Raw genomic sequence first — 24,408 nt, forward strand, 5'->3', positions numbered from 1 at the left:
TTTATGGTATTAAATATACTAAAGGTCCTCCAGTGGTTGAGTAACGTCATGAGGTCGGCTGGCATGACTGGAAACATAATGATGTACGGCACAGTCGGACACAAATTTTGCCTGGCTATCTGGCCGGTTTATTGCGTCTCTTCATCCGCTTTGAAAGCGTGGTTTAGGGGAAGGAGGCAGGGGTTTGGTGCAAAGGTCGGTCAATGAGAATGGATATAAAATGATGTGAACCAGGTATAAGTGTTGACATTTATGAGGTAATGTCGCTGAAATATATCAGTTTGTATGTGCAACAGGAGGGTGCAGAGATTCCACACTCACCTTTGAGCTGTCTGCATATATAGCCAGAACCACATTTCAACAACAATGTAAGGCTAAATTTATAATTGAATCCTGGTGACTTCCAAAGGTCGGTAAGGGGGGTTATGGGGTGAGTAACATAACAGAATATTACAGAATATTATTATTATTCGTTATTATTATTATTCGAATATCTTTATCCCCCTATTACAGAATCACGTAACAGATTCAGGGTAGTGTTATTGTACTGCACTTATGATCTCTGGATAAGGAGAGCAAGGTCATGAAGTGGGAGGTATACTTTTCAATCCTCACATTTCACACCATACTGGATTGAAAAGGATGGCATCCTTGATGGGTGGTGACACGGTAAGTTTCCATTTTGTTTTTTATTTTCAGGTCGGGATTATGCATGTTCAATGTCCTATGTTTAGGAGCCATGCACAAATTGCGTGTTGTTTGTCGTTGAGCACTTTAGACGTATTTATCATGCTTTTATTCTTAACTTCCCACTGGCATGTCAGGAAATTAAAGAACTCATTAGACAGCTTTTTGGACCCACGTACCAGAAAGCCCTGGCAGTTTATTCCGACAAACAGTTTAATCATAACTGAAAACGTTTGTGATTACCTGATCTACTTACGACTACTTTCACGGCCCCAATTAACCCCACTTTCTTGTGGAGATGGCTATACCGTACTAATCTCCACACTCCTTTATCCCAGGCATCTTCCATCTGCACCCCACCTCTCTCATGTCCCTCTCCACCACCTCCTTCCACCTTAATTTTTTTGTCTCCTCCTTCTCCTCCTGGCAACCACATCCTGGGAGGGCTATGTAGTCACATGCTGATCACATGCTCCCAACCGACACAAACCTGCCTCCTGTGCCTTTTTTACAGCATTATTTGAAGAATCCCTTTATTATCCTTTATCCAATAATTGTTCTCTCTCCTTCCCGAATCCCCAACAGGAAGTGACAGCAGTAAGCCGGTCTAATGGAAGGAGCAGCGAAGGCCCAACCAGTTAGCATCCTCAAAGTGCCCCCTACACTTACTACGGATACGTCAGCACACTTACACTCGCATTGTTATACACAATGCGTACACGCAACGCAATCATCACTCCCTACCTCCAAAACCCCTCCTAAGCCTTCTATCTGATCCCATCGTTCCAATTCCGACAACAGCGTTTGTACCTATTCTGTTCCAACCGTCTCCCCCATTCCTTCCCTTCAACTCTCTATCCTCCCACCAGTTCTGCATTATACTGATACTTTACTCCTTTGGCTAATATCTCCTTTCCTTCTGTGCTGACTTTTTGAAACATTCTCAAGTACGGCCATTTGTAAAGTAGTTTCCACATGAATGAACCTCTGTTACCACAACTATGGTTTCTCTAATTTATTTAGCTGCTCTCATAACATGGGATTCAGTGGTTTACATAGAATTTGCTGTTCCTCAGATACTTGAGCTTTTGTTTTTAACTCGATAGTATTTTTCCAAAACCTAGATTATGTGCACAGAGAGTTTATGAACTTGCAAGAGGGGCTGTTAACTTGACTAACAGTAACCACGAGAGGCAGCCAACCCTAACCGCCTGAACGGCTGTTCTTGTTTGTCTCTCCATCGATTCTTTGCTCCGATCAGTCATCCGGCCTTGCATCATACTGTATTATTGGTGATTGGCTGAGAGTTGCAAAAGATACCCAGTCTGTGTCCTTGGGTCTGCACGCCATCTTCACTTGCATGTTTCACCTTTATTAGGGTGAGTACCGATCCGAGGACAAGGATCGGTTTGAAACCCGCAGGCTCGGATCCTCGAAGACGGGGATTGTCATGGTTGCCGTATGCCTATCCTGGATGAGACATACTCCGCTAACAAGAGTTTGCACCCTTTTTGTGGGGCTGTGTGTGTGTTGTCTGTGTTTCAGTATTGGATGATGGAATGGTTGGGGTGGCTGACCCCCTTGCATGTTTTTTTTTTTTTTTTTCCAAAACCTGAGTTCAAAGGGGATTTCAGTGTTATGGCTAACCCGTAATTTTCCGGATAGATTTGGCAGCCTTCTGATGATTGGGTTGGTTGTTGAAGCGGTGATTAACTGTAAATAGGCCCTTATTTTAAAGATTAACCCAGAGCTATGATAGCAGAACATCCACTTTATTTTAGATGTTGTCAATGTTCAGAGATTCTCTTTCAATAAATTTAACAAATTACAGGCTGAGCCCACACTTGTCTTTTCCACCTTTTCAACTTGTGTATTCCTTACCTGTAAGGATCCATCTTTAATAAAACCAATAAACTTGTTTGTCAGCAGTAGAGGTGGAATGTCACAGATGCACCAGACCCCAATGACTCTCTTCCTTGTTAGATGCTGAAGTTGAAAATGATGAGGAACCAATTATTATGAGTTTTATTTTTACCATGGCTGCAGTTCCAGGATAGTTATGGAACTCCAGGGCACAGCGAATTGAATTGAAGGATGCAAGAGGAAGGACGTGTTTGTCTTATGAGAGGCGTTTGAAGAGGAGAGAAAATAAGAAGAGGAGTAGTGATGAGGGCTATAATGGAGGGAGGGATTAATGTGGCATGATGACGGAAAATGGGAGAAGTACATATTGTAGGTGAGAGGTATGTGAGTAATGTGCATTGGAATCATGTAGGAAAGGAAGGTGTGGGGAGGGGTATGAAGTGTGCGGAGTAATAAAAGATGAGGGTGGGAGAATAAGAGGTGGAGTGATGAGGGAGAGGGAAAGCATGAGAGAAACAAGAAAGAGCAATCAGAGATTGCAAACCCTTGCCAAGATGTAGTTTTAGTGGTTTTTAAGGCTTTTGTATTAAAACAAATATGGCGGTCAAACCACGTGACCGATGACGTCATCATGTTTTTTTTCTAAACTAATTTATTCCTAGATTATGCTCAATAAATTTCATCTTGATCGGATGAAGTTTTGTACTTGTCGAAATATGACGTCATAATGGAGGCACCTATGACATCATCATTAACATGTTTTATTCCCTATCATCATTAACATCCATTAACATATTCATTAACAAAAGGGAGATATATAAGTGCAAAGTTTTTCGATTTTCCAAGATGGCGGCAAACCACGTGACCTATAACGTCATAATTATCATTAAAAAAATTATACAGGCGGAGTTGCACCTATGGTGAAAATTTCCTCTCAATTGGACCAACGGTTGCAGAGAAAATCATATTTATTCTGTGCGGACAAACAAACAGACAAACGGACTCAAATGCAATACCCTCTCCTCGGGCGAGGGTAATAAATGGTGCAGTAGTGACGGAGGGAAGAGGTGTATGAATGAATGAATGAATGATCGTTTTAAGGCCATTTTTCCCCGCTAGAGTGGGTGTTATGGCCTGAAGCACACCAAGCCAAGCCTTCAATCACACCGGCTTTATTTATGGGTTATCACCCTCAAAATCTATTCCTACACATAAAACAAAGAAGGGAGAAGAGAGGGAAAAACCAGTGTAGGCCAGCACGAGAGCGTAGGAGTAGGCAGGTCCAAGAGTAGGCCCCAAGGCAGTCCCAGCAGTAGGCCCCAGTGCAGGCCCAGCGGTAGGCCCCAATGCCGGCCCAGCGGTAGGCCCCAATGCCGGCCCAGCAGTAGGCCCCAGTGCAGGCCCAGCAGTAGCAGTGCAGGCCCAGCGGTAGCAAGAGTTTAATCCAAGTCAGGCTTCAGGTACCGAGGTGGCCGCAGGGGTTGATCCAGCACAAGTCAACCTTCAGGTACAGAGGTGGCCGCAGGGGTTGATCCTGCACAAGTCAACCTTCAGGTACAGAGGTGGCAGCAGGGGTTGATCTGGCACAAGTCAACCTTCAGGTACAGAGGTGGCCGCAGGGGTTGATCCGGCACAACTTTCAGGTGGAGAGATTTCCGCTGAAAACTCTACAAGCACACGAAAAGGCACTCTGCCATGAAGCCTCTTCCAAAATGGCCACTCTCTCCTCTGAATCACCTTCCTGGCCCCTCCCCTGCCCCACAGACAATCATAGGCTTTATACCCATGGACCAAACCACTTGGTCTAACTCAAAGGGGGGGGGGGACAGGGAGGGGACGGAGCAAGAAGAAAAGAAAGGTCACAGACCGTAACACCTCCCCCCCTTAAAGAAGAAAACTTTACCCCAAGCAAAGTTTTCTTTTACAAAGGAAGGTTAGTCTTAACACAGCATAAACAGTGCAATAAACAAACAGCCACATCTCGTTGTGACATTTACAGGCATCATAGCTAATATGCATGTGCATGAAATTCTCTTAAGCTTGAGATAGAGCATCTGCAATGACATTATCTCGACCCGAAATATGTACAATTTCCAAGGGGTACGGTTGTACTGAAAGTCCCCATCAGTTCCCTCTCAGGTTCTTGTAGAGCAACGCTGTCTGATTCACTAGTCAATATCTTGATGCTTTATATGACCTACCAACTGTCCGGCCGAGGTCGGCCTCACGCTCATAGTACCTTTTAAGCATATTAACATGGCACACCCGGCGAGGTTTCCGTCTGTCATGGGTCCGCACCACATAGTTCACCTCACTCAGCTTCTTTTCGACCAAGTAGGGACCGCTACACTTCACCAATAGTGGCTCCCCAGGCAGATGTCGGAAAACTAGCACTGTCTCCAGGCCTAAAATTACGATCTTCGCATTCAGGTCAAAACTGGCCATCATTACTCACTGGGATACTCGCAAATGTTCCGTGGCGACATTGCAGGCGGTGGTAAGTCTTTCCCGGAAAGTACGTACGTAGTCCCGAAGGTTAGGGTTCTCAGTCTCTTCGAGAAATCTCTTTTTCACTACTGGGGAAACACAAACCCTATCGCCAGCCAAATCATTTCCCAATAGGAAACCAATACCCTCTATGGGGAGAGTGGGGACTATTCCTACAATCACTTGTCCTGTGACCAAATCAGACTTCAAGTTCACCCTATGTAAGGGGACTGGGACATAACAACCTGCAGTGCTCTGGATTAAGGCACTCGCTTTCACCGAACTACTCAAAGTCAATGGTAAAATATTAGACAACATCAACGACTGAGCTGCCCCAGTATCCCTCAGAATAACTATGGACTTGATTTCCCCGTCCCACGACACTTGGCCCTTTGACACAAAGGGTTTATAACGGTCCTGTACGGGGCTCGTAAGGTCCGCAGTATCCTCAGCCTTAACTGAAAGGGCACGATCACTGTGGTTGTCCACTTTGGTTCGAACCAATGCAATAGGTCTTGCGGAGTCTCCCTGCTTCTCCTCCCTTTACAATTTCCAACAATTTGACTTCAGAAGTCCCCTTTGTTTACAGTAATAACATGTTGGGGCCGTTCCCCGGGGAGATGCTTGACTCGACCACTCAAACTGTCTACCCAGAGACGGCCTCACCAATGGACCCCTATGGTCTGTCCACTCCCCCTCTGACCGGTCCTCACTAACCCCCTTCTTGTTATCCCAGGTAGTATCATAATGAGGAAAACCAAGGCCTCTCTTATGGGTAAGTTCATAATCATCTGCACCAACAGCAGCTTTTTTCAAATCACCAACCTTATGATCCATAAGGTGTGTCCTTATGTCCAAGGGGATACTGTTCCTAAACTCTTCCATCAAGATAACCTCCCTTAGATTACCATAGGTCATATCCACTTGCAGAGAAGGATACCACCGATCAAAACTCATTTCCTTCTCCCTCGCAAATTCAACAAATGTCTGCCCAGCCTGTCTTTTTAAGGTTCGGAACTTCTGCCGGTATGCTTCCGGAACTTGTTCATAGGCTGACAACACAGCCTTTTTAACAGCCTCATAATTCTCTGACTGATCCTCCGACAGAGCTGAATACACTTCCTGGGCTGTCCCTACAAACCCACTTTGTAGTAGCAGGGTCCAGTATTGTACGGGCCACTGAAGACGTTGGCTATCTTTTCAAAAGACAGAAAAAACGTTTCCACCTCCTCCTTGTTAAACTTGGGAACAAGCCTAATGTTCCGAGCCACATCAAAGGAACGGGGGAGATCATTTGGACCCCCACCTGAATCGATGGAAACCGGTTGGGCCTGTCCCACTTGAATTTTTTTTTTTTTTTGTATACATAATCGAGGCTCGTGAAAGAGCTAACATTTATCACACAAACAAAATCAAACAGACAAACAAACAAAGTATATAAAAAGGGGAGCGGTAGACAAGATGGGGAGAGAAGGGGAAGCACATAAACACAACATTTGAGAGCAGGGACATCGGGAATGTGTAGGAGGGAGAGGGCTTGGGGGAGGCGGCGTGGGAAGGGGTGGGGGGTGGGAGAAGTATAAACACAAGGACACCAAGGACTTCCAGGAAGAAGTTGGTATTTCAAAAAAGTGGATTTGGGGTGAAATTAGCAGGGGTAGAAAAGATCAAGGTTTTGGATGGGGGAAGATAAGAGATGGTGGTGAACAGCTGTTTTAAAGACCTGGAGGGAGGAGTAGGATTGAAGAGAGTGAGGGAGTTTGTTCCAGAGGCGGGAGAAAAGAGGAATGAAGGAGTGAAGGTGAGCAGAGAGCCTTGATTTTGGCAGTTTAACCATAAGAGGGTTGCAGGCAGATCTTGTGCCACCTGTAGGAATATTTGGGGGACAGAGCCCAGAGAGAGCTGGAGGAGCAAGGCCGGAGAGGAGTCGGTAGAAGACAGAAAGACCACCAACCTGCCTGCGGTGAGTAAGTGAAAGGCCCTCGGAGGTAGCTTCATCACGGGAGATTCCAATGATTCTGAATGCTTTGGTTTCAACAGCGTGAAGACGAGCAAGGTGTGAGGCAGGAGCACTAGCCCAGAGGGGAGAGCAGTATTCCATTGAGCTGCGGATGAAAGCCTTGTATGCGGTGAGGAGCTCAGGTGTGCCAAGGAAGGACTTCGCACGACGGAGGATGCCCAGTCGGTGACTGGCTTTGGAGGCCAGATTTGAAATGTGGTTTTCCCAGGAAAGATCATGGCAGATAGTGAGACCCAAAAGCTTGAGTGACAGAACTTCTTGGAGAGGATTATTCAGAAAGTGGATGGGAGGGTTGTCCTGTCGGTCTTTTCGGAGAGACATCGTAAGAGTGTGATTTGTCAGGATTGAAAGATATGTTCCACTTGTTTGCCCAGTCTGTGATTTTGTCCAGGTCTGCAGAGAGTGAGGAGGCTGCAGACGGCCGATCTGAGGTATGAGGAATGGAGTGGCAGAGAGTGGAGTCATCAGCAAAGAGATAGAGAGGATTTTCAAGAGAGTCGGAGAGATCATTGATGAAGACCAGAAAAAGCACAGGGCCCAGAACACTGCCCTGGGGGAACTCCAGCATGAACAGGAAGAGGAGATGAGAGAAACCCATTCAGGGCCACACGTTGACTACGACTAGAGAGGAAGTCCGCCAGCCATGCGTGGAGATTTCCATGGATACTGTGGAAGTGTAACTCAGTGTAACTTATTGATTGGCACTGGTAACTCATTGATTAAGACTGGTAATGAAGCAGATAGACGATTTCGTAAATGAATGCCAAGAATGTGCACGAACATGGTAATCTCTTGTCCACCTGGTCACAGCCCCAGGCTGGAGCACCCCCCTATCGTTTGGTAAATGGAACTCGCAGCAGGAGGGGAGCGAGCTGGTGCCAGGACTCGGTGCATGCATGACCTCGGGGCATTAGCGGAGAAGGGATTAGCGCGACAAGGCCCATAAAAACCAGAGCAAACTATGAGTCAAGAGACTTGTCACCAGAAGCTCTGACCTACGGACCGGAACGGAACCCTGTGAACAGCGCTGAGAGAGAGCACTCATCCTCAGAAGCCCTGCACGACGGAATGAACGCGTACCACGAGTTCGGCGCTGCAGCCGAACAAGAAGGACTATGCGGATAGAGTTAACCTGGTCCATTGAGTTAAACGATATTATTTGGTAATGGAATGAAGTGAATAACCAGTTAATAATAAAGTCATGACCTTTTGTAAAACCTGTTTCCCACCATTGGCGTCTTGAGTCTCACTCACCACTTCCACTACAATACCAAAGGAGGAGAGTTTGGTGAGCAGAGCGTTGTGCCAGACCGTATCGAAGGCACGTGATATGTCGAGGGAGACAGATCTAATTTCCTGTTTGGCATTGAGGACCTCCATCCATTGTTGAGACAGCAGAAGCAGCATGTCCAGAGTAGAGTGACCTGGTCTGAAACCAAATTGATGATCAGAGATCAAGTCATTGGAGAAGAGGAAAGATTTCATATCCGAAGCAATGATGGATTCCATGACTTTGCTGATAATTGGGAGAAGGCTGATTGGTCTGTAGTTGCTGGGATCTGTTTTTGCACCTTTTTTGTGCAAAGCGGTGATGTTGGCAGATTTCCAAGCAGATGGCAGATGACCTTGAGCAAAAGAGAGGGTGAAGAGAACAGAGAGATGGAGTGAAAGAGCGGAAGAACAGTATTTTAGGACCCGTGGGCTGATGCCGTCAGGTCCAGTTGCAGAATCAGAGTCGAGGGTTGACAGAAACTTTTCCACCTTGTCAGGAGGAAAGGGCACAGAGTTCAGGAGCAGCTGGGTACGACTGGGTACAGTGGGTACAGAGAGGGATGGGTTTGGGACACAAGATTTAGAGGCAAACACAGAGTTGAGGCATTCAGCGTTTTCACGTGCGGAGTCAGCTGTGTAGCCATTTGAGGTAAGGGAGGGAATGGAGGGGGAACAAACACCAGAAGCAGATTTGACCAGACGCCACCAGGATTTGGAAAAGGGAGACCGATAAGAGAGTTCAGTCTTGAGAACGGAGAGAGATTGTTTCCTGGCTCTCCTGAGGGTGGACACACACTTGTTTCGGGCTTTGTGAAAGGAAATGAGATTTCCTTCCGTTGGATTTGCTTTCCAGGAGATGAAGGCAAGTTGTTTCTGGGCAACAGCCTCACCACAGGATTCCGTGTACCATGGACGGGAGGAAGGGTATGACAACTGAAGACGAGATGGGATAAATCTGTGCATGAGAGAGAGCAATTTACTTTGGAAGAATTCCCAGGATGAGTTGATGTCAGAGGTGGTAGAAATGGGAGACCATTCCAGATGATTGATGGCTGCTTGAAGACCGTGCCAGTTGGCCTGAGTGAAATGCCAGCCTCGTCGACGCTGAGGAGGCTCCCTGAGAATGGTCAGAGAGATGTCCACTTTAACAAGCACATGATCAGATGAGCCGATTGGAGCAGAAGAAGAGCAGCAGACATTTTCAGGGAAGTTAGTCATAACCAAGTCCAGAAGAGAAGATGCTCCGTTGACTGAGATCCGGGTCGGGAAATTGACAGATTGTGTCAGTCCGAGTGAGTCACAGAAGTCCTTTGCTGAGGAGCCTTGGCTGGTGAGAGAGGTACCCACACCCAGCCAACTGGCATGGTGACAATTGAAATCACCACATATGAGGAAGAGAGAGTTGGGATGAGTAGATAGAAGTTGGTCCATATTATCAGACAGCGAGATGTAGATGGAGTCATCACTGTTTGGTGGACGGTACAACACACATATGAACAAGAGGTGGGAGCGAAGGGGAAGCCGTAGCCAGAGGTATTCCTGCGGGTGAGGTGGAGAGAGGGCAGTGCAGGGCGAGTGAGAAAGAGAGTTTTTGATGAAGATAGCAACCCCACCTCCAGGACAAGGCTCAGGTCTATCATACCGGAGGAGGGAGTAACCCAGGAGAGATACTAAGGAATCAGAGACATCATGAAGGAGGAAAGTTTCTGTTAAGCAGATCACGTCTGGTTTGTCAGAAGCAACCTGTATGGAGAGATCAGTTAAGTTTGAACGAAGGCCCCGGATGTTTGAGGTCCATACCATTAATGAAGAGGAAGGAGGAGCATCGGATACAGAACAGGGGGGAGGAGGGGTAGGGTAAGATGTGGAAGAGGAGGAAGAGGTGGGGAGAGCTGTTGAAGGTGTGTCAGAGATTTCAGAATAGCTCAGAGAAAGGGAAGGATGGGGCAGACAAAAGGTTTGATGGTGATTGGGTGAGGAACAATGAGGTGTTATTTGAGGAGGGGGAAGAAGAGCGAGGCAGAGGTTGGGGGAGATGGAGGTGAGAGTTGGAAGGGGGAAGAAGCGGGGAGGACGCTATGAAGAGGAGGGGTGAGAGGGGGGAAATGGAGAAGAAATGAGGGTGGGGAGATTTGAAGGGGAGGGGCGATGGAGGAGTTTATGAGGGGAGGGGTTAGGGGGGAGTTTAGGAGGGAAGGGACAAGGGGTTGGGATTTGAAAGGAATGGGAGATGGGGGAGATTTGGAGGAGAGGGGCAAGGGGGAAGATTTAAAAGGGATGGGTGATGGGGAAGATTTGGAGGGGAGGGGTGATGGGGAAGTTTTGGAGGGGTGGGGTGATGGGGAAGATTTGGAGGGGAGGGGTGAGATTGGATTTTGGAAAGTGTACGATTAATGGGAAACGAACATTTATTGCAAAATGAGTTTCTTGTGACCTTCGAGTTCAAAATACGTTTGAGGACGCTGGAGGGGTGGGGGGGGGGGGGGGTGGAGTGCAGGTGAGTTTAGGGAATGTATGAAAGAGGCACTGTAAGAGATGGAATTTTTTTTGGGATGAATAGATTTGGTGAGCAAGTCGAAAGCACCCTTTTAAAGAAGAAGAAGAAAAAGGTGTTATAATATACAACAGATTACAGTACTTCAGGGGAAAGTTTAAACATTTTTTAATTGAGCAGTGAAAACTATCTGGGGAAATGGGGGAGAAACACGTGGTCGAAGAACGAACAAACGAATAAGAACAACGAATAAACGAATAAGAACAACGAATAAGAACAGAGAAGGAAATGTTATTTTTTTTGTTTTTTTTTTAGTTGAGATTTTAAACAAGGAAGTAGGCTATGGGGTGAAAAGACTGGGAAAAACAGAGTGCGAAAGTTATTGGAGCACAATCGACGGACCGCTGAGAGAAAAACAAGGCCTCAAAAGACACGACACGATTAACACGATTTTCTATACAGGTATGAAAGATTTACACCGAGAATTTTCCTAGGGACCCACTGTAGGTACACACCATAAAATAAATACAGTTTTGACGAAAATACGAATGGGAACAATTATTTAACTACGATAGCGTGGAGAGCGTGGACAGCTGTGAAAAAAACCTTTTTCGGTTTTTTCAAATTTCTAAATTTCTAAAAACCGAATTTCTAATTTTCTTAACTCAAACTCTCGTTACCATTCTTCTTTTTCCGTTTCCTTTTCTTCTTTTCCTCTTTCAAACTCTCTTTTCTTTTCTTCTTTTTCTCTTTCAAACTCTCTTTGCCGTTCTTTTAACTTTAGTCTGAGCTGTCTTTCTTCTGATTCTATCCAGGCAAATTCCAACGCTTTACTCCTCAATTTTACCCACGGTTCTAAACCCATGCGACTGACAATAGCCGAAACAATCTCCGCCTTTTTCATACCAGATGTCCCACTAACCCCAAGATGATCAGCTACAGCTCGTAACTCTACCTTACATAACAGTTCTACATCTTGCACTGATAGCCCCTTCTTCTCCACAAATTCCTCCACTTCAAAATCCATCTCCTCAGCCATGGTGTATGACTGCAGTAAATATAGAAGTACGAGCACCGTTAACAAAAGTCAAATTATCTGCCAATGAGAAAACTTACTAAGGCGGAAAAAAAAAATCCAAGTCAGGTATCATATAATCCAGTTCCCGGACGAGCCCCCAATTTGTTACGGCCTGAAGCACACCAAGTCAAGCCTTCAATCACACCGGCTTTATTTATGGGTTATCACCGTCAAAATCTATTCCTACACATAAAACAAAGAAGGGAGAAGAGAGGGAAAAACCAGAGTAGGCCAGCACAAGAGGGTAGGAGTAGGCAGGTCCAAGAGTAGGCCCCAAGGCAGGCCCAGCAGTAGGCCCCAGTGCAGGCCCAGCGGTAGGCCCCAATGCTGGCCCAGCAGTAGGCCCCAATGCAGGCCCAACAGTAGGCCCCAGTGCAGGCCCAGCGGTAGCAAGAGTTTAATCCAAGTCAACCGTCAAGTACAGAGGTGGCCGCAGGGGTTGATTCGGCAAAAGTCAACCTTCAGGTACTGAGGTGGCCACAGGGGTTGATCCGGCACAACCTTCAGGTGGAGAGATTTCTGCTGAAAACTCTTCAAGCACACGAAAAGGCACTCCGCCATGAGGCCTCTTCCAAAATGGCCACTCACACACTCTCACTCTCTATTCTGAATCACCTTCCTGGCCCCTCCCCTACCCCACAGCCAATCATAGGCTTTATACCCGTGGACCAAACCGCTTGGTCTAACTCAAAGGGGGGGAGGGGGGATGGACGAAGAAGAAAAGAAAGGTCACAGACCGTAGCATGGGGGTTAGCCTTGCGGGCTTCATGACAATCATGGTTCCCTGTTTGAGGCAATGTTTTATGGCCAGATGCCCTTCCTGACGCAAACCCTTAGTCGCCTCTTATGATGTGCAGGTATATGGTGTACCTATTCTAGATCGGCGTACACACCAGGATCATTCATCCCAGAAAGCTGGTACTCAATTTGCCGACCTGGGAAGGATGACAGGTTGAGTGAACCCCCCTGGCGTTAATTCAGCGATCGACCGGGATTCAAACTCAGGATCCTAGGATCCCAAGCCTGTACCATAACCGCTAAGCCAATATCAGGCTCTGGAGGGAAGAGGTGTATAAAAGGTTGATTAGTGAAAAAGGGATGAGGAGGATAAAAAGTGATGTGAGGATGAATGGCGGTTGGGATGGAGTAGTGAGGCAGGAATAAAGAAGATAACAGGTGGAAAATGGGCAGAAAAAGGTGGAATAGTGAAGTAAGAGAGGAATGGGGAGGATGGAGGAGTGAAGGATGGATGGGTGGAGTGAAGGAGGGAGAGGTGGAGTAATGGAGGGAGGGTGGAATGAAAGAGGGAGAGGTGGAGTGAAGCAGGGAGGGATGGAGTGAAGGAGGGAGTGTTGGAGTGAAGGAGGGAGGGGAGTGAAGGAGGGAGAGATGGAATGAAAGAGGGAGGGATGGAGTGAAGGAGGGAGGGGTGGAATGAAAGAGGGAGGGATGGAGTGAAGGAGGGAGGGGTGGGGTGGGATTAATAGGAAAGTAATGGAGGGATGGTGAGGATAAAAGGTGGAGTAATGAGGGAGGGCTGAGGCATGATGAAGGATTCGGTAGTGAGAGAAGGATGAAGATAAAAGGTGGAGGATTGAAGAAGGGATGAACTCGAGGATGAAAGGTGGAGTATGGGAGGGGTGAGGCAGTATGAAGGGTGTAGTACTGTAGTAGTGAGAGAAAGATGAAAAATCACTCATAGAGCGACACTTGGCAAAAGAGAACAAAGATGAATGGCACTCAGTAGAGCATCCTTTTGTCCTCAAAAATAGTTGGTGGTTGACCTCTTATGACCTGATAGCAGCAGTGACCTGACATATATATATATATATTTTTTTGTATACAAGATCGAGGCTCGTGAAAGAGCTAACATTAATCACACAAAAAGTCAAACCGACACATAAAACACAAAATAAGGGGAGCGGTAGACAAGATGGGGAGAGAGGGGGAAGGACGGACACAAACACAACATTTGAGAGCAGGGACATCGAGAGATCTGTGGGAGGGAGGGGGATTGGGGGGAGGTGGGAGAAGTATAAAACATATGGACACTGCAAGGACTTCCAGGAAAGAAGTTGGAATTTCAAAAAAGTGTATCTGGGGTGAATTAGTGGGGGTAGAAAAGATCAAGGTTTTGGGTGGGGGAAGATAAGAGATGGTGGTGAACAGCTGTTTTAAAGACCTGGAGGGAGGAGTGGGATCCCTGCCATATTCAAATTTTAAGTTAATCTGATGAAAATTGACAATTATATAAATTTGGCCTATGTTGACCTTTTGGCCTATGTTGACCTCAAATATAATTGGTGGTTGAATTCCGTAAGCTGATATGAAAATCATATTCAAATTTCAAATCAATCAGATGAAAATTCAGGATTTTAGAAATTTGAAAATGTTGTTGACCTTTGGCCATGTTGATCTTTTGGCCTATGATGACCGGAAAAATAGTTGTTGGTTCAATTCAGTTAACTGATATGTAAATCCTATTCAAATTTCAAGTCAATCGGATGAAAATTGAGGATTTTAGAAAAATAGAAAAAAGCGGTTGACCTTTGGCCTATGTTGACCTTTTAACCTTTTTACCTCAAAAAGAAATAGAATTCTGTCGAACCACCAACTCCACCATTTGGTGAAGTTTCGTGAAGATCGGTTTAAAATTGTGACCTCTAGGCAAGTATAAATGAGCGGACAGACAAACGCACAACACACAAACCGGAGTGATCAACATACTTGTCCAAAAAAATTTTTGGCCACGTAACGAAGAGGATGAAAGATGGAATAGTGACGGAGGGATGAGGACAAAAGGGCATTCAGACTACGGTAGTGAGGTAAGGATGAAGAGGATTAAAGAAACAGTGAGAGGGAAAGAAGAGTGCTGTAATGAGGATGGGAGGGTGTGGCATAGCGAGAGGTCCAATCACCAAGACGGGGTCGGCGCCCCGCTCCTCCTCTCCCCGCCCCTTTTTTTCAATACCACGGACAGTTCTTCCCAACATGTCGCCTCTACAGCTGTTTATCGCAACCACGACGTTCGGAATCCTCGTTTGTGCCAAGGTGGGTAGATATAGATATTAAAAGAGAGGGCATGTGGATGGAGGTATTCGAGGTAGAATGAGGAGCGTTGAGGATCCATGTCGTTTCCTTTTCCGTTCGATCCATCGTCGCCATCCTCGGGTTTTTCACACACCTTGAGAGCCCCAGCTACCGCGGGTCCCATTTATTGTAAACACGATGATAAATAATCACGAAACCGTAAATACTAACTGGAACCTCGTCATCTGTTCCTTTTTGTCATTTAACACCTTAATTCGCACCGTTGCTTGTTTTACATAATTCATTTTTAAAATAATTAGCTATATTATTCCAAAATACAATACACATTTATATTTACAATTTAAAAAAGAACAAAATACAATACACATTTATATTTACAATTTAAAAAATAACAAAATACAATACACATTTATATTTACAATTTAAAAAATAACAAAATACAATACACATTTATATTTACAATTTAAAAAATAACAAAATACAATACACATTTATATTTACAATTTAAAAAAGAACAAAATACAATACACATGTTTAAATTGTATCTGTTTTTGTTAGAAAAGAACTCTTCCATTGTTGATTAAAAACAAAAACATCCATCTTCCTTCATTTCTCCTCATCCACACCCTGCTTGCTTAAGCTGACAGCTTCCCCTTTCCTCCTCTTCATTCCTTTCCCACCCCTTCCCATTTTCTTCCTCTTCATTCCTCTCCCACCCCTTCCCATTTTCTTCCTCTTCATTCCACTCCCACCCCTTCCCATTTTCTTCCTTTTCATTCCTCTCCCACCGCTAAACATCTTCCTCCTCTTCATTCCTCTCGCACCCCTTCCCATTTTCCTCCTCTTCATTCCTCTCCCACCCCTCCCATTTTCCTCCTCTTCATTCCTCTCCCACCCCTTCCCATTTCCTCCTCTTCATTCCTCTCCCACCCATTCCCATTTTCCTCCTCTTCATTCCTCTCCCACCCCTTCCCATTTTCCTCCTCTTCATTCTTCTCCCACCCCTTCCCATTTTCCTCCTCTTCATTCCTCTCCCACCCCTTTCCATTTCCCTCCTCTTCATTCCTCTCCCACCCATTCCCATTTTCCTCCTCTTCATCCTTCTCCCACCCCTTCCCATATTCTTCCTCTTCATTCCTCTCCTACCCCTTCCCATTTTCTTCCTTTTCATTCCTCTCCCACCCCTTCCCATTTTCTTCCTCTTCATTCCTCTCCTACCCCTTCCCCTCCTTTTCATTCCTCTCCCACCCCTTCCCATTTTCCTCCTTCATTCCCCTCCCACCCTTCCCATTTTCTCTTCATTCCTCTCCCACCCCTCCCATTTTCCTCTTCATTCCTCTCCCGCCCCTCCCATTTTCCTCTTTATTCCTCTTCCACCCCTCCCATTTTCCTCCTCTTCATTCCGCTCCCACCCCTCCCATTTTCCTCCTCTTCATTCCTTTCCCACCCCTTCCCATTTTCCTCCTCTTCATTCCTCTCCCACCCCTTTCCATTTTCCTCCTTCATTCCTCTTCAACCCCTTCTCATTTTCTTCCTCTCCCACCCCTTCCCATTTTCTTCCTCTCCCACCCCTTCCCATTTTCTTCCTCTCCCACCCCTCCCATTTCCTCCTCTTCATTCCGCTCCCACCCCTCTCATTTTCCTCCTCTTCATTCCTCTCCCACCCCTTCCCATTTCCTCCTCTTCATTCCTCTCCCACCCCTTCCCATTTTCCTCCTCTTCATTCCTCTCCCACCCCTTTCCATTTTCCTCCTTCATTCCTCTCCAACCCCTTCTCATTTCTTCCTCTCCCACCCCTTCCCATTTTCTTCCTCTCCCACCCCTTCCCATTTTCTTCCTCTCCCACCCCTTCCCATTTTCTTCCTCTCCATTCCTCTCCCACCCCTTCCCATTTTCTTCCTCTCCCACCCCTTCCCATTTTCTTCCTCTCCCACCCCTTCCCATTTTCTTCCTCTTCATTCCTCTCCCACCCCTTCCCATTTTCATCCTCCATTCCTCTCCCACCCCTTACCATTTTCTTCCTCTTCATTCCTCTCCCACCCCTTCCCATTTTCATTCCTCTCCTACCCCTTCTCCTCCTTTTCATTCCTCTCCCACCCCTCCCAGCCCTCCCATTTCCTCCTCTTCATTTCTCTCCCACTCCTCCCATTTTCCTCCTCTTCATTCCTCTCCCACCCCTTCCCATTTTCCTCCTCTTCATTCCTCTCCCACGCCTCCCATTTTCCTCTTCATTCCTCTCCTACCCCTCCCAGCCCTCCTCTTCATTCCTCTCCCACCCCAACCCATTTTCTTCCTCTTCATTCCACTCCCACCCCTTCCCATTTTCTACCTTTTCATTCCTCTCCCACCCCTTCTCATCTTCCTCCTCTTCATTCCTCTCGCACCCCTTCCCATTTCCTCCTCTTCATTCCTCACCCACCACTTCCCATTTTCCTCCTCTTCATTCCTCTCCCACCCCTTCCCATTTTCCACCTCTTCATTCCTATCCCACCCCTTCCCATTTCCTCCTCTTCATTCCTCTCCCACTTCCCATTTTCCTCCTCTTCATTCCTCTCCCACCCCTTCACATTTTCCTCCTCTTCATCCCTCTCCCACCCCTTCCCATTTTCCTCCTCTTCATTCCTCTCCCACCCCTTCCCATTTTCCTCCTCTTCATTCCTCTCCCACCCCTTCCCATTTTCTTCCTCTTCATTCCTCTCCCACCCCTTCCCATTTTCTTCCTCTTCATTCTTCTCCCACCCCTTCCCCTCTTTTTCATTCCTCTCCCACCCCTTCCCATTTTTCCTTCATTCCTTTCCCACCCCTTCCCATTTTCCTCTTCATTCCTCTCCCACCCCTCCCATTTTCCTCTTCATTCCTCTCCCACCCCTCCCATTTTCCTCTTCATTCATCTCCCACCCCTCCCATTTCCTCCTCTTCATTCCTCTCCCACCCCTTCCCATTTTCCTCTTCATTCCTCTCCCACCCCTTCCCATTTTCCTCTTCATTCCTCTCCCACCCCTCCCATTTTCCTCTTCATTCCTCTCCCACCCCTCCCATTTTCTTCCTCTTCATTCCTCTCCCACCCCTTCCCATTTTCCTCCTCTTCATTCCTCTCCCACCCCTTCCCATTTTCCTCCTCTTCATTCCTCTCCCACCCCTTCCCATTTTCCTCCTCTTCATTCCTCTCCCACCCCTTCCCATTTTCCTCCTCTTCATTCCTCTCACACCCCTTCCCATTTTCCTTCTCTTCATTCCTCTCCCACCCCTTCTCATTTTCTTCTTCTCCCACCCCTTCCCCTTTTCATTCCTCTCCCACCCCTTCCCCTTTTCATTCCTCTCCCACCCCTTCCCCTTTTCATTCCTCTCCCACCCCTTCCCATTCTTTTCATCCCTCTCCCACCCATTCCCATTTTCCCTCTCTCCATTCCTCTCCTACCCTTCCCCTTTTCATTCATCCCTCACCCCTTTGCTTCTCTTTTTCCTCTCCCACCGCGTTCCTCCTCTTCATTCTTCTCTCACCCCTTTCCTCCTCTTCATTCATCCCTCACCAGTTTGCTTCTCTTTATTCCTCTCCCACCCCGTTCCTCCTCTTCATTCTTCTCTCACCCCTTTCCTCCTCTTCATTCCTCTCTCACCCCTTTCCTCTTCTTCATTCCTCTCCCACCCCTTCTCATTTTCTTCCTCTCCCACCCCTTCCCATTTTCTTCCTCTTCATTCCACTCCCACCCTTCCCCTTTTCATTCCTCTCCCACCCTTCCCCTTTTGATTCCTCTCCCACCCCTTCCCCTCCTTTTCATTCCTCTCCCACCCCTTCCCCTCCTTTTCATTCCTCTTTCACCCCTTTCCTCTTCTTCATTCCTCTCTCACCCCTTTCCTCTTCTTCATTCCTCTCCCACCCCTTCCCATTTTCCCTCTCTTCATTCCCCTCTCGCCCCTTTCCTCTTCTTCATTCCTCTTCCACCCCTTCCCCTCCTTTTCATTACTGTCCCACCCCATCCCATTTTCCCTCTCTTCATTCCTCTCCCACCCCTTCCCCTCCTTTTTGTCCCCCGTCGCACAGCGGAGCGAAAGGGGGACTATGGTTTTCCCCTCCGTCCGTGTGTCCGTCTGTCCGTCCGTCCGTCCTTCCGTCCGTCCGTCCTTCCATCCGTCCGTCCGTGCGTGCGTGCGTGCGTGTGTGCGTGCGTGTTTGCGTGCGTGCGGGCATGCGTGCGTGCGTAAGCGAAGGGCCGCATTCGAATTTGGTGTGTGGGTGCAACCCACGTCAAAATCCAAGATGGCCGCCGCCATGTATGGCTGAACCTTGTGAGATGAATATCTTGAAAAATAAGCGAAGTACCAACTTCTAATTTGGTGTGTGGGTGTATCTCGGCATAAGGAAGAACGCTATTGAAAATTGGGGTGCGACGTCAAACTCTAAGATGGCCGCCACCATATATATGGCTGAACCTTGTGAGATGAATATCTTGAAAAATAAGCGAAGTACCAACTTCTAATCTGGTGTTTGGGTGTATCTAGGCACAAGGAAGAACACTATTGAAAATTGGGTCGCCACGTCAAAATCCAAGATGGCCGCCGCCATGTATGTCTGAACCTTGTGAGCGAAATATCATATCATAGCATGTTTCCACTTTGTCAACTCACATCACTTCACCGACGGGGGACCTAGGCGTAACGCTTGTCATTCCTCTTTCACCCCTTTCCTCTTCTTCATTCCTCTCTCACCCCTTTTCTCTTCTTCATTCCTCTCCCACCCCTTCCCATTTTCCCTCTCTTCATTCCTCTCTCACCCCTTTCCTCTTCTTCATGCCTCTCCCACCCCTTCCCCTCCTTTTCATTCCTCTCCCACCCCTTCCCATTTTCCCTCTCTTCATTCCTCTCCCACGCTTCCCCTTTTCATTCATCCCTCACCCCTTTGCTTCTCTTTATTCCTCTCCCACCCTCTTTCCTCTTCATTCCTCTCCCACCCCTTCCACTTTTCCTCCTTTTCATTCCTCTCCCATCCTTCCCCTTTTTCTCCTCTTCATTCCTCTCCCACCCCTTCCCCTCCTTTTCATTCCTCTCTCGCCCCTTTCATCTTCTTCATTCCTCTCCCACCCCGTTCCACCTCTTCATTCCTCCCTCACCTCTTTCCTCTTCATTCCTCTCCCACCCTTCCCCTTTTCCTCATCTTCATTCCTCACCGACCATTTCCCCTTTTCCTCTTCATTCCACTCCCACCCCTTTCCCCTTCCTCATTCCTCTCTCAGCCCTTTTTCTCTCTTCATTCCTCTCCCATCCTTCCCCTTTTTCTCCTCTTCATTCCTCTCCCACCCCTTTCCTCCTCTTCATTCCTCTCCCACCCGTTTCCTCTTCATTCCTCTCTAACCCCTTTCCTCCTCTTCATTCCACTTCCACTTTTTCTCCTTTTCATTCCTAACTCAACACGTCACCCCCCCCCCCACCCCCCCCCCATTCCTCTATCAATTTCATTCCTCTTTGTTCTAAGTGCCCATTATTATTTTCTTTTCCTCCTTCGACTATTTCCCATAAACCCCCTTTCATACAACACTGATCCTCTTCCTTATTTCCTCGATATAATATGAAGTCTTTTCTTTATCACCATTTTCTTCTATCGCCTCCGGCCGCCCCCATATAGCTACCCCATTTTCCTCCATTGTAAATGTATTCTTTTCCTTATTTCCTTCCAGCCTGTGCACATCCGACAGAGACCCCTGCCTGATGCTAGATCTGCTTTTCCAGGAGCCATGGGCCAACCACAGGTTTGGTCCGATCGCTACGCTCGCCAGGGTCTCGGTCCCAGGGACCCAGACGGTTACGAGGAGACCTTTCCTGTAGGTTACGAGCCAGAGCTAGAGTTGCGGCGTCCTGCTTTGGGTGCTTTCTCCCCGCCCGATGGTCTACAGTATGGGCAGTCCCGTGCTTGGGTGGCGGAGGAACGGCTACGCCAAGCACTGACGGCCCTCGCCACCGAGAGTCGCGCTAGAGCCGAGCTGGAGGCGGCTTTGAGAGCTGCGTACACCGATGCGATGGGAAGAAGAGTGGAGGTCGAGCCGGGGTTTGGCTTGGAACAGGAAACGGAGCCAAAAATGATGAGGGGATTGGGAAGAGGCACTAGGAGGGGGATAGCCACAAGCATTAGGGGGCAAGACGCTGGGCAAGAAGCGGAGGATGCAACAGAGGAAGAGGAGGAGGAAGAAGAAGAGGCGGAAACTGGTTATGGTGTACCCCAAGATGCTTGGACCGAAGCCCTGCTTCGCCTCCTGCTCCAAGCTGAGTTTGGACCGCCATCCCGAGGACCGCGAGTTCGATCGCGCCGCAGTGCGACACAAGTCGGTCCATTGACCAGGCCGCCGAAGAGAGATTGGCAAGGACCCTGGCAGAGTGATGGGTCGCCAATGAGTCGGGAGGGAAACATCCAGCTGGCGCACTTGGAAAGTGGTGTAGGTCTGGAAAACGATTGGCAAAAGGATGTGCAGGTTCCAAGAGGTCGTGGAAGGCGTGTTCGGCGCGATCAAGGTCAGCAAGGCCTCATCCGCGTGAAGCGCATCGGGGTCGACGAGGAAGACGATGTCAAAGGAATGAATGATGGGGAAGGAAAAGATGCAGGAAATGCCCTGCGCCGTCGACGTTCCACTTGGGCCGCCATGAAATGACCGCTTACAATATCACAGTTCTAATGATCTTTGCTTGCCGTAACATACGCCATATACGTAACATACGCCATATACGTAACATACGCCATATATTCTGTGTCTGCTCAGTCTGCTGTTCAATACTTTTGGAGTTATTGTTTTTGATAACAATTTTCATCCTGTTATTTGGTAGTAACTTAAGCTTATAGCAAACCTGGAGCCTCATTGAGTAGATAATTGACTTTTAGGGTGCTCTATGGACACTGCCAGGTGTCCTATTATGATCTATTAAGACCTTTCTTCCGCAGTGTGTGTGACTGTGTCAGCGTGAAGGCCTTTCTTTGATTGCTGTACAATTCCAAACACCTTGACCAATCTCCAACAAATTTTGCAAATGTGCTGGGAGTACCCAGGGTCAGGTGGTCATGGGCTTAATCTCAGTCTTTCAAAGACCTGAGTAGTCCTGCCGAAGCCATCCTAGATTGGAGGTGCTGCTGTGATTTACATGAAATATTAATTTTAAAAGGAGTTTTTCCGCCTTGCATAATGTAAGCATCTCATTCCCAGAGCCGATTGAACGGATCAATTTGACCTGAAACGAAGTCTTGAGAAAAACTCACTGAGAGCCAGATTATCATGAACATGAACCCCCGAGGTCCGCACATGGAGACCAATTGACCACGTATTCTAGGGATGATACAACGCAATTGAACCCCTATTTGGAAGCAAAATCAAACGCACCCCCAGTAACGTTGCTTGATGATCTCGTTGCAATCTCTGTTAACTAATTCATCTCAACCTGGTTCGTGGAAACGCGTCCCATGGTTTTGTGACCATCATGTCCGCAACCTGTAGTTTGTACCCTCGGTCTTTTGGTCGTTTCCTTTCTCCGTTGCATTGTTGTTGTGCTGCTAACGTGAAGTTGTATCGTGGAGGTGATGCAATTGCCTTTTCGCATTCTACGTGGTCCGTATTTCTCTAACCGCATGGGCCATAGACAGACAGACAGACAGACAGACAGATAGAAAATCCCACTTCTGCTGCCAAAATCCACACAGTGGGCCAAAGCAAATTGCAGCAAGTGACCGGGACAATAATAGTGACAATCAGATCAAGCTATGAAATGAATAACTCGCTCTCCTATAGATAGTCTTGCGTGTTGATAAAACATCACACGTGGTCGTGTGTTACGGCAACCAACAAGCAACCACACATGTATAGCGTCACCTCTGATGTGCATTTTGTTCGATCTTGTGGCTTTTTGTAACTTTTAACGTATTTACTCGTAGAGAGACAGCATTGTGACCAATAAAGTGGATGTTTGCTTCTCCGAGACTCGCACCCTTTACTGTGCGTCTACTCCATCACCATCTTCAGTTAACCAGGATCGATGTAAAGTGTTAATGCACCAGGCCTCCTTGGCAATAATGCCTAATCATCCACAGCTCAACTGGTGCTGTCAGCCGACAGAGACTGTCTCCTCTTCATTCATCCAAATCCATAGGTTTCAGGTAAAACCTGAAAATGAACGTCTAGCTGCCAAATATAATATATAAACTTTTGATAATGTTTTAAAAGCGAAATATCTACAGCAGCAAACAATAATTGGGAAATTATGCCATTTGCTACACATTTCTCCAACCATGTCCCAGCAGGAGATGACTTCCCCAGAAGCATGCCAATCCAACTTGAGACAAACCTCGGCTACGAGTGCAGGGAAGGGGGACGAACCCACAATGCAGCGCAAAGGAATGTGGGAATGTTGAGGAATGAGCAACCATGGTACCATGGTAGCCTATAGTGGGAAGAAGTGGACCCGATTATCCCGGAACCAAATGCAGACCAGTCGGAATAGGACACTTTTGGTTTTAGTCAATCAGAGGAGTTTGCAAGGGGCTCCGTCACCTCCATTCATCAAAAAGCCATTCCTGTCTGTCTGTGGAAAAGTTTTCTGTTGGAATGTCAGTTGCACCATGACTACGTTTATTAATTACGTACTAATGAAACGTACCTTTTCAAACTTCACACCCCTTAGACCTTTTAAGACCCTTAACACATTTTAGACCCTTTCGATGCCTTTAATCATGTTATGAATTTTGGGGTAGGCATATATAGATTTAGGTAGATCTGAATAGGTATCATGCTTCGTCTGTCCAGTTAGAACAATCTCGATGTAATAAGTTCTGTGTTTAGGCCGAGAAAAATATATTTCCGGGTTCTGGTCAGCGCGCGCATCGATTTTGACCCTGCGCGTCAACAATTTTTTCGCGCACGGTTCTCCCCTACAAAACTGCGTTTAGTTTGTCCAAATCCAACCAGCCGTTCCAAAGATATGAGTAGTTTTGTGTGCCGTGACGTCATGAATCCAATAGGGAAGTTGCATGTGACGTCATCGTCTTAGTCACGTGACCGCTTGGGTGGCAAAACATTGCTTCTGCCACGATACGTAATGGCGGCAATTTGAAACTCGTCTCACATATAAATTGCCCCCTACACGATGGTAAAGAGTTGTTGTGCTATCGGATGTACAGCCCGATTTCATAAGGGATCGGGCTTGTCATTCTACCGTTTTCCGGACGACACAACGCGCTAAAACGGATTCATGGCTGCCTCGACTGCAGCTCTCAGGTGAGAATATGGCTCATGAGGTTGTTACCTTCGCTCGCGAAGCGAAAAGCAGGATTCGGCATTTGCTAACGTACATGTGGAGTGCGTATGGTGTACGCGTGGCGTACTTGTGGTGTACGTGTGGAGTGTGTGTGGCGTACTTGTGGAGTGTGTGTGGCGTACTTGTGGAGTGTGTGCGGCGTACTTGTGGCGTATGTGTGGAGTGTGTGTG

The 24,408-nt window shown here is 47.1% G+C and overlaps 2 protein-coding genes across 3 annotated transcripts in view; both read left to right on the plus strand.

Moving 5' to 3' along the window:
• The window catches only part of LHFPL3 (LHFPL tetraspan subfamily member 3), a 31,314-nt gene extending 28,797 nt beyond the window's left edge, over positions 1–2,517 (plus strand). For both annotated transcript variants that reach the window (XM_068132571.2, XM_068132570.2), the window contains one exon: positions 1,273–2,517. In XM_068132571.2, the coding sequence (XP_067988672.1) occupies positions 1,273–1,298 (26 nt within the window). In that variant the 3' untranslated portion in view covers positions 1,299–2,517. The remainder of the gene's footprint in view (positions 1–1,272) is intronic.
• A 12,347-nt stretch (positions 2,518–14,864) lies between these two features.
• On the plus strand, positions 14,865–22,897 carry LOC137437877 (uncharacterized). Its single transcript, XM_068132569.2, has 2 exons — positions 14,865–14,952; positions 20,625–22,897. The coding sequence occupies exons 1-2, from the start codon at positions 14,893–14,895 to the stop codon at positions 21,588–21,590; spliced, it is 1,026 nt and encodes a 341-aa protein (XP_067988670.1). The 5' UTR covers positions 14,865–14,892; the 3' UTR covers positions 21,591–22,897.
• Positions 22,898–24,408: the final 1,511 nt, after the last annotated feature.

This window comes from Myxine glutinosa, chromosome 12, assembly GCF_964187855.1.
Source record: "Myxine glutinosa chromosome 12, kmMyxGlut1.1, whole genome shotgun sequence".
NCBI classification, from domain to species: Eukaryota; Metazoa; Chordata; class Myxini; order Myxiniformes; family Myxinidae; genus Myxine; species Myxine glutinosa.